This window comes from Hippocampus zosterae, chromosome 1 (assembly GCF_025434085.1).
Source record: "Hippocampus zosterae strain Florida chromosome 1, ASM2543408v3, whole genome shotgun sequence".
NCBI lineage: Eukaryota > Metazoa > Chordata > Actinopteri > Syngnathiformes > Syngnathidae > Hippocampus > Hippocampus zosterae.
In genome coordinates this window covers 4,989,944-4,999,796 of record NC_067451.1, presented here as the reverse complement: position 1 = coordinate 4,999,796, position 9,853 = coordinate 4,989,944, and the positions used below count along the sequence as shown (strand labels likewise).

Below are 9,853 nucleotides of genomic sequence, written 5' to 3'. Positions count from 1 at the left end.
TGGCAGGTTTTCATGATTTGCAACACCCCTCCACCATAACCCCTTGCACTCCCTAACGCGTGAATGAAGTGTTTTTATTCAAAGAGTAGAACAGTCAGGGTACGTGTTATTTATACTGAGAAAAAACAAAAAAGCATATGATATACATTGATGAATTAATGTTTTAGTGCAGTAGTTTCTTAATATGTTCTTAATATGGCGTTTTAATAAAAAAAAAAACGACCATGTATAGTAAGGCGTTTTAACCCGAAAAAAAACGACCATGTATAGTAAGGCATTTTTTTTCGGCTTACTCTCGGCTAAAAACGTACTATACTATACAACATGATACATATTTTTTCGGCCAAAAATGCCTTACTTTACATGGTCGTTTTTTTCAGCTAAAAATGGCATAATATACATGGTCGGGTTTTTTTTCGGCCAAAAACGCCTTACTATATATATGGTTGGTTTTTTTGGCTAAAAACGCCTTACTATACATGGTCCTTTTTTTGGCTAAAAACGCCTTACTATACATGGTCGTTTTATTTCGAATAAAAACGCCTAACTATACCTTGTCATTTTTTGGGGGCTAAAAACGACCTTGTATTTTTTCGTCCAAAAATGCCTTACTATACATGATCGTTTTTTTCGGCTAAAAACGCCTATACATAGTCGTTTTTTTTCGGCCAAAAACGCCTTACTATATACATGTTTTAAAAAATTCAGATAAAAACGCCTTACTATACCTGATCGTTTTTTTCGGCTAAAAACGCCAAAACATGGTCGGGTTTTTTTTCGGCCAAAAATGCCTTACTACATGGTCGGTTTTTTTTCGACTAAAAAGGCCTTACTATGTACATGGTCATTTTTTGGGCTAAAAACTCCTAACTATACATGGTCGTTTTTTTCAGCTAAAAACGCCTTAATATATATGATCCTTTTTTTTGGCTAAAAACGCCTTACTATACATGGTCGTTTTTTTTTTGTTTTTGTTTTTTCGAATAAAAACGCCTAACTATACAAGGTACCAGTAATTTTTTTAGGCTAAAAATGCCTAACAATACATGATCGTTTTTTTTTTTTCGGCTAAAAACGCCTTACTATACATGGTCCTCGAGGCCAAGGCCGAGGACCAAGGACCGCCCTTCGGTCCTCGAGTCGGTCCTCGAGGCCAAGGACCGGCTCAAGGAACACATCAATTAGACTATTAGAAAGAATCTAATTGTTTTTTTTCTGTCCAGCCTATTTCCATGGAACTGTCAAGCCACACTGGAGAGTTACAGTCATTAAAAAAAAAATCTAAATGCATTGCCCCATACAAATAAGAAGGTCAATTTGCTTGACCTTTATATTACGTGAGTCACCGTTCAAATGTGAGCAACTTGTCTGAAGAGTTTTACTCTCATTTTATGGTATGGCAACTCATTCACTGTTTGATTTGCCAGCGATTAGTCAGCGCCGCACGATCTCGGGAGCGGGGGGGAGTTAGAAGCTCACGGGCCGGTCGGATATTGAGTCGACTTTGCTCGTTCCCTGTCATAGGGCGTGCTCGGGTTTGACTCAGCAGAAAACGTCTCATGGGAGACTACAGTGTTAGTCGACTCATGATTTTATTTGGAGGGCACAGCCCGGGTGGTCATGAAAACGAGGGCCTCAGCAGACTTGGACTGACTCACGAGCTTCTGGTGCACATGTGCGGGTTACTGAGCTGGATGGTCAGTAAAACAGAAAGGGCACGTGTGGCCAAGAGACGACTGAAGAAACCTGACGTAAATCCAACTTAAAATGAGGGGGAAGTACAAGCTTGTAGTGGATCATCATTTCTCATGTACGCCTGACTTCTCTATTGTTGTGGTAACCATGAAAAAAAAACATGCCCCAACAAAAATAATATACTGGTTACTCTGGGAGTGGCAAAGTCGACACCTTACAAAGTAAGTGAGTCATCGGTGTCGGAAGTGTCAGAAATGTGATGTTGTTCTTATGCAAAAGACTTGCATCAAGTACACCCCACTTGAGTTCTCTTTCAAAAGGCATGTGCGACTAAACATATGCACTGTGACTCAATTCAAGTTGTTTTCTGCTCATTGGCAGCAAGAGCCTTTCCCGCATAGTCTTCACTTTTTGGTCTAGACACGTTTTGAATCATTGTGTGATTCATGAATGAACCAAATCCATCAGCAAATCACATTGGGTGGAAATACCCCACTCGCAGTGAAGTCACGCTCAGGTTTTAATTAGTACAATCAAACTTGGAGTGTCTTTTTTTTTTGCAGGTTTTGTCCAGGGCTTCTGAGATTCTCCAAGGCATGACAGTTACTAGACACCCAATCAGCGCACGCGCCTCCTTCTGTGACCTGAAGGCCCTCAAATAGTCCGCCGAGCGGCTTTGCAAATGCACAGAAGTGGGCGGTGACAAGTTGATCTTGTCGAAGCGTCAAACTTCCTCGTGCTCTTCCTGAAGGCTCACTTTCGGGCAGGACCATGACGGTGGCTCATTTGAGTCAAATATCTCAACAGGTAAGTCATTGTTTTTTTTCACATTACATTATTAAATCGGCGCTGCAACGTTTATATTCCTTCGCAGAGCTTCTCCCAGTTGAAGAACAAGTGGACCACTGCTATACCAAATGTTGATATTTGAAATTGGATCCAGGAAGGAAGGAAGGCAAGATGTTGGCATAGCTGTTGTGTTTGAAAACCTGCTATGCCAACAACTTGCCGTCTTTCCCGTCCAGAATCACCAAAGCAGCCTGACAGGACGAAGAGCGATGTTGTCACCAATGTATTTTCTGATGCTCTTTTGAAAATTCAAATGTGTATACAGTATCATATAAATAAAAGAATTTGGATTAAATTGCGTGAATTGGCTTTAAGCAGCGCAGATCCTATGCACACACATGCAAGTGATCAAATAAAAATGTGTTATGAATGAATTTAACTGTTGTATTTATACAATTCAAATCCATCTGGATATAAAATGTCGATTGACGTCAAATTGTGTGCTGTCCCTTTAAGAAATTGGAAATGCTGGTCACGTGAAACTTGTCACATGACAAGCCACTTCCTCGTTTCCTACGGCGACTGGACCGTATCAAGGTGATTCTGTTAAATACTATTTGAAATAAGTGTAAATTCTTCGAGGGTTGAGCTTGATGTTTATTGTTAGTTGTAAAAACTTTGATGTTGGCTAAGTTGTGCGATTATACACATAAAAAGGTTGATTTTAGCTGAGAGGATCGACACGAAAATGCACAGCCCGCGTGACAGACAGAAAGTATGAGCGCTTTTAACTCATGTCTGAATTTATTTTCCACCACCTGAAAATTAAATCTGTCAATGAAAAGTGGGGTTGGTTGTAGTTTTGAAGGCAGTCACGTGTTAGCGTTCATTCTCGCCAATGACGTATTTTTTCCATGTGATTTTGAGATGTCCTCTCTTTTAGCGGTACTTGAATGCACCACGAGCACAATCAAAGTGAAACTGAAATAAGGGAGGAACAATAGTAACTTATTTTTAAACGTGTGTAGGTGTATTTGTTATTTACTTTATAAAATAGGTTTTAGTCGATTGATTTGATTTCATTTTTTGTGATGCCCGTGTGTTATGATCCTCTGCCGACCTCTTGTGGCATCTATACGCAATTATAAACTCCTTATCGATGGATGTCAATTATTTATGTCAGGGCTGGGTCATGTGTTATTTTATTTTAACACGTCACGTGCATTGACTAGCGATGAACAGTGAAAACTTCACGCTGAGCGAGAAGATTGTGTCGGCGTCATACATCCGACAGGCGAGTGAAGCTCGCCGCGGCCACGAGCAGCTCATCAGGCAACTGCTGGAGCAGGTAAGGTCATCATTTGCGACGCCCCCCCCCCCCCCCCCCCCGTCTTCTCTCGTCTTATCTCGCGGCTTTCATTCCTTTACAGAGAAAGTGTCCAGAGGAAGGATGGAGCGAGGCCACCATCGAGCTCTTCTTGAACGAGCTGGCCGTCATGGACAGCAACAACTTTCTAGGCAATTGCGGCGTGGGCGAACGGGAAGGCCGTGTGGCATCCAACATGGTGGCAAGACGACATTACAGGTCACGCGTTATGCTACTTGCAAGCATTCTTTAAGCAAAGTGAAGCTCGTAGTGTTAACAAGCCGCCATTGTTGTTTTTAACACGTAGGTTGATCCACGGGATTGGCCGCTCAGGTGACATCGCGGCCATTCAGCCAAAAGCTGCCGGGTCCAGTCTGCTGAATAAGCTGACCAACTCGCTCGTGCTGGACATTCTAAAGATGGCAGGTGCGTGATGCTTAGTGGAAAAACATTTGGTACACATGTATTAAAGATCGACTACCCGAACCCCCACAACAAAGGGTTTGAAGCAAACAACAAAATAATTGTATACTGTGATATACAGTATATTTTTTCATTTTACTTTATTTTATGACAGCAAGTGCAAAGGGCTCTATTGCATAAAATAAACCATTTAAGGATCGTCCAAGACTGCTGAACAGCAAACGGACATTAAATCCAAGAAGAAGGTGCTACACTGAATCTTTATTTTACATTTTTGGAAAATAAATTGGGGCCACATAGAGTGTGGTCGGTGGCCGCATGGGTACCATTTGCCCATCCCTGCCCTCGAATGACCTGTTTATTCATTCATTCATTCATCTTCCGTACCGCTTGATCCTCACTAGGGTCGCGGGGGGTGCTGGAGCCCATCCCAGCCGTCTCCGGGCAGTAGGCGGGGGACACTCTGAATCGGTTGCCAGCCAATCGCAGGGCGCACAGAGACGAACAACCATTCGCACTCACACTCATACCTAGAGACAATTTAGAGCGTTCAATCAGCCTGCCATGCATATTTTTGGAATGTGGGAGGAAACCGGAGCACCCGGAGAAAACCCACGCAGGCCCGGGGAGAACATGCAAACTCCACACAGGGAGGCCAGAGCTGGAATCCAACCCGGTACCTCTGCACTGTGAAGCCGACGTGCTAACCACTGCACTACCGGGCCGCACCTGTTTATTTATCGTTTAATAAACTTCAATTCCACAACATCAGTATTTAATATTTTAACTGATGATCTCCATTCCTTGCTTCACACTTGAACATGGTAAATAAAAAGGAATAAAGTCGTACACCTGCTGCTCATAAGCTTCTGCTTACTTTAGCCCGTTTTCAGCCCTTACCCCAGCTTTCAGTACAATTCAACGATTCAGTCAGCAGCCATTCGTCTTGTTTCCGACAGGCGTGAGGAGCGTGAAGAGCTGCTTCGTGGTGCCCATGGCGACCGGCATGAGCCTGACTCTGTGCTTCCTGACGCTGCGCCAACGGCGGCCGAAGGCCCGCTACATCATCTGGCCACGCATCGACCAGAAGTCCTGCTTCAAGGCCATGATCACAGCAGGTGACTTCGCTCGCCAGGAGACCTCACTCACCCTTACGTCCGCCTGCGTGCGCTCAAAGCTCTTTACGCGTTCGTGTCGCTCGCAGGCTTCGTGCCCATCGTGGTGGAGAACGTGCTGGAGGGCGACGAGTTGCGGACAGACGTGGACGCCGCGGAGCGCAAAATCTGCGAGCTGGGAGCCGAAAGCGTCCTGTGCGTCCATTCCACGACGTCGTGCTTTGCGCCACGAGTGCCCGACAGGTAAGCCGACCACTTCACTCAGTCTTCAGTCGAATGGAAAGACTGCGTTGTCATTGTGTGATACAAAAACATCAACGTTGGGATGCAACTTCAGGTTTGGTTTAGACAATAAAAAGAGGCGTGGCTTACAGCACACAGTGACATTAGATTATGTAGGAGGGGCTTTTTATTACAATTGTTTTCCTTTGTTCCATTTTTGTTAATGTTGATAGGCTGGAGGAGTTGGCCACCTTGTGTGCAAAATATGACGTCCCCCACATAGTCAACAATGCATACGGAGTGCAGTCATCCAAGTGCATGCACCTCATCCAGCAGGTGTGTGTACGTCACACGTGAGCTCCGCCCATGTATTCATATCTGTTTTTTGGGGTTTATCCCACAGGGGGCCCGTGTCGGACGAATCGACGCCTTTGTCCAAAGCTTGGATAAGAACTTCATGCTACCAGTTGGGGGCGCCGTAATCGCCGGTTTTGAGGAAGCCTTCGTACAGGAGATAAGCAAGACTTACCCAGGTCGAGTAAACACGTTGTCACACAGGCTGCGGTGGATGTTTTGTTTGTTTATTTTAGTCTGTTTTGTTTTTGGTCTTGGGCGACTTTAATAATAATAATAATAATAATAATAATGCAAGGGCGGCCCGGTAGCCCAGTGGTTAGCACGTCGGCTTCACAGTGCGGAGGTACCGGGTTCGATTCCAGCTCCGGGCTCCCTGTGTGGAGCTTGCATGTTCTCCCCGGGCCTGCGTGGGTTTTCTCCGGGTGCTCCGGTTTCCTCCCACATTCCAAAAACATGCATGGCAGGCTGATTAAACCCTCTAAATTGTCCCTAAGTGTGAGTGTGAGCGTGGATGGTTGTTCGTCTCTGTGTGCCCTGTGATTGGCTGGCAACCAATTCAGGGTGTCCCCCGCCTACTGCCCGAAGACAGCTGGGATAGGCTCCAGCACCCCCCGCGACCCTAGTGAGGATCAAGCGGCTCGGAAGATGAATGAAAAGATGAATAATAATGCATTTTATTTAAAAGTGCCTTTCATGCCACCCAAGGACACTGTACAGACAATAAGAAAATACAATGTAAAAATTAGTAAACGAGATATTATATAAAAACAGGACATAAAGGCAAATGACATACATAATGGCAAAGGAATCTCAAATACATGCTAAAACATATGAGAAAGGCCCAGTAATTGAATGCTAACAAAAGCATTTGTACGTCTTATACCGCCCCCACGCGGTCAAGGAGGGCATACCAGACGGAGCAACATTTTAATTGATACAGTGCGACAAAAAACGGGTTCATTCTTTTTGATGCAGTTTAACTATGTCATTATTGTTTTGTTTGTCCAGGCCGAGCATCTGCGTCGCCATCCCTCGACCTCCTCATCACGCTTCTCACACTAGGAGCCAGCGGCTATAAGAAACTCCTGTCCGAAAGGAAGGTAAGATGGAAAGAAGAAAAAAAAAGTACAACGTTGCTAAAGAACTGTGAATCCGAATCCCGAAAATGTCATCCATGGATCAAGGAAATTTTGATTCCGGTGACCCGATACCATCAAGGCTCACTAATGCTGCCTCTTGCCCCGCATTGTGCATAAATAATGAGGCAAACTCCCCTCGTGGTTTTAAATGGCATCATCCCCGAGATAAGAGGCTCTCAAAAATCAGTTTTCAGTCGATTTTTCAAATGGGTGCAAGCTGGAAGGATCGCTTGGAAAGCAATAAAGGCAAAGAAAAGATAGTGGTGCTATTTCTAGTTCTTTGTCCTGCCTTTTTTTTTCTTTTTTTTTTTTTGTGAGCCATGCTCCTTGCGGCCCGTGTGCAGTTTGTGTTTCCTTGCAGGAGATTTACGCACTCCTGGCCGAAGAATTGAAAAAGTTGGCGTCGGCGCACGGCGAGCGATTGCTTCACACCCCCCATAACCCCATTTCGCTCGGTGAGCACGCCATCGACGGCGCCGCACCTCCGAACGTGCTTCCCCTGCTGTTAAATGTTCACTTTGTGTTTTTTGTGTGCGGCAGCCATGTCGCTGGACGGGCTGCGGGCCGACTGCGACCAGGCGCTGACTCAGCTGGGCGCCATGCTGTTCACTCGCCAAGTTTCAGGAGCCAGGTATGAACCGCACCCTCAAGCCTGTTTGTCCTGGCAGGATACGTTCCACACTTAAAAATTAAACACAGTAGCGAGAAACGATATATATATAAAAAAAAAAGTCAAGATGTGCAACAATTATACATTACACAATTACAATTCTAATGATCAAATTATGTTATTATTATGTAATTATTATGTTATGATGACTTCGAGATGGCGGCGCATACTTTTTGTTCTTCTACTCTTTTTGTTCTTCTACTCTCTTCCTTTCATAACTTTGCTGCTGTAAATTGGGATTTCTCCATTGTGAGACGAATAAAGGTTTTCTCATTCTTATTAAATAATAGACAACTCTGATTTCAGCCACTCAACAGTAAATATTGTTCGACTTATGGCGACTTCACTCGAGGCAGACCGATCGACTTATTATTGTGAACGAAAACTCACAAAGTAACTAAATATTGAAAAAACAATTCTCAACGAAATAAACTAAGTATGAAAATGCATTTAAAAAACACACGCTAATTGCAGCAAAAACATCCTTTGTTTTTTGTCTTTGTCAAATTAATGTGTTAATTCATAGCTGACCTTTGGGAGTTCATTGTGACTACAGTTATTTTAGTATTTTAATCTTACACTTGACAAATACTCCATATATTTAAACCAAAAAAAACTAAAGCTAATTCTAAAACGAAACCAAAATGTATCAAGTTTGCGAAAAATCAAAACAAACAAATCTGCAACGTGAATTAATTAAATAAATTCAAATCCAAATCCAAAATAATCATCACCCTGAAGGCACCAAAGTACCGTGAACACGCATGGAGCCAAACAATCGGCGAGACAGTGAGTGATTTTCACCTCTTGTGGGAAAGCGTGCAAAGCACGGCCCTGAAAATGAGTCGATGCTTTTGCGTTGTTGAAAAAAAGTGAGATGAAAGTGCGAAATAAGCGGGATGGCATAAGATAATTAGACTTCCCTCTCGCTCTAATAACATTAGATTGCGTCTTCGCTTGCCAGCCCGCTCCCTCGGCTGCTTGGTTTTTCCTTGCAGCGAGCCGAAGAATTTCTGCCAGTTGACGCACGGCTGCAGAATTGTAATGAGGTTCTTTTGAGGCTTCTTTGCTCTTCTCAGTTATCGATTGCACACGCAATGGATGACTAATTTATCAGGTTTCGTACATTCATCCAGCATAGCAATAAACGGCAGCAAAACGGAATCGAGCTCGCTCGTGTCATGATTGGCGGGTGGCTGTTTTCCAGGGTGGTCGTGCTGGGCAAGGAGCAGAGCATCGGCGGGCACACCTTTCGAGGGTTCATGTCGCACTCCGAGTCCTACCCGTGCCCGTACATCAATGCGGCGGCCGCCGTGGGCATCACCCGTGATGACGTGGCGGTCTGCATCAAAAGGCTGGACAAGTGCCTGAAGACGCTGCGCAAGGAGGCAAAGCCGCTTCAAAGTACTTCTCCGCTGCCGTCGCCAAATTCAAGTTAAATCCAAATATCCACAAATGAATATTTTTATGCTATAAAATTATGGGAAAAAGGATGTCGTAAGACCTTCATCCTTATAGATTAAATTATCTGTAAAGTGAGCAGAATTCTTGTACATTTGAGAGACTGCATAGAGTGTTGTAAACATCCGGCCTAGGATGATTTCTTTTTTTAATTGTCAAGTATATACTGTAAAATGTATCATGTCTGATGTGTTTGGGGGAAAAAAATCACTGAATTCACTGTAGACTCTTTAAATAACAATTACATAATTCCTACTCAATCTCATGGTCATGATGATTGTGGTACCATAATAATATTTGTCCAAGAATAGATCCTTGTGGAACTCCATGGCGAACATGCTTTGTTTTCAGGACCCTCACATGGAAAAATCAGGGATGTTTTACCATTCAGGAATGGTGGTGGGGGGGTAACTTTTCATAACCAAACTTGGGGTGGAATTTCGTTATACGATTCAACCTATTACAACTTTACAACTATTTATTTTGTTCAGAAATGCAAGTATGCATTTTCTTTTTCTTTTTTCTTTTTTTTTTACTGCCATTAAAAGCCACTCATTAAAAGTGCTCATGATGTGTTTGTTTTCTGCTTCTGCGACGCTGTTGGTGTCTTTTGAAA

The 9,853-nt window shown here is 43.6% G+C and overlaps 1 protein-coding gene across 2 annotated transcripts; it reads left to right on the top strand.

The window, feature by feature from the left end:
- The first annotated feature begins 2,387 nt into the window (after nt 1-2,387).
- Nucleotides 2,388-9,801, top strand: sepsecs (Sep (O-phosphoserine) tRNA:Sec (selenocysteine) tRNA synthase). Of its 2 annotated transcripts, none has more exons than XM_052078664.1 (12): nt 2,388-2,502; nt 3,717-3,832; nt 3,915-4,069; nt 4,158-4,276; nt 5,233-5,391; nt 5,478-5,631; nt 5,844-5,946; nt 6,014-6,143; nt 6,976-7,067; nt 7,468-7,561; nt 7,647-7,737; nt 8,984-9,801. In XM_052078664.1, the coding sequence occupies exons 2-12, from the start codon at nt 3,719-3,721 to the stop codon at nt 9,213-9,215; spliced, it is 1,443 nt and encodes a 480-aa protein (XP_051934624.1). In that variant the 5' UTR covers nt 2,388-2,502; nt 3,717-3,718; the 3' UTR covers nt 9,216-9,801. The 2 variants fall into 2 exon arrangements, with proteins under 2 accessions (XP_051934624.1, XP_051934614.1); XM_052078654.1 differs by lacking the exon at nt 2,388-2,502 and adding an exon at nt 2,572-3,081.
- The last annotated feature ends 52 nt before the right edge of the window (nt 9,802-9,853 follow it).

Bases quoted from the DNA above. Each gene is read 5' to 3' on its own strand.
- sepsecs (XM_052078664.1), top strand. From the start codon at position 3,719: ATGAACAGTGAAAACTTCACGCTGAGCGAGAAGATTGTGTCGGCGTCA. The intron at 3,833-3,914 runs GTAAGGTCATCA...ATTCCTTTACAG, and splicing joins TCAGGCAACTGCTGGAGCAG to AGAAAGTGTCCAGAGGAAGG. The intron at 5,392-5,477 runs GTGACTTCGCTC...TGTCGCTCGCAG, and splicing joins CAAGGCCATGATCACAGCAG to GCTTCGTGCCCATCGTGGTG.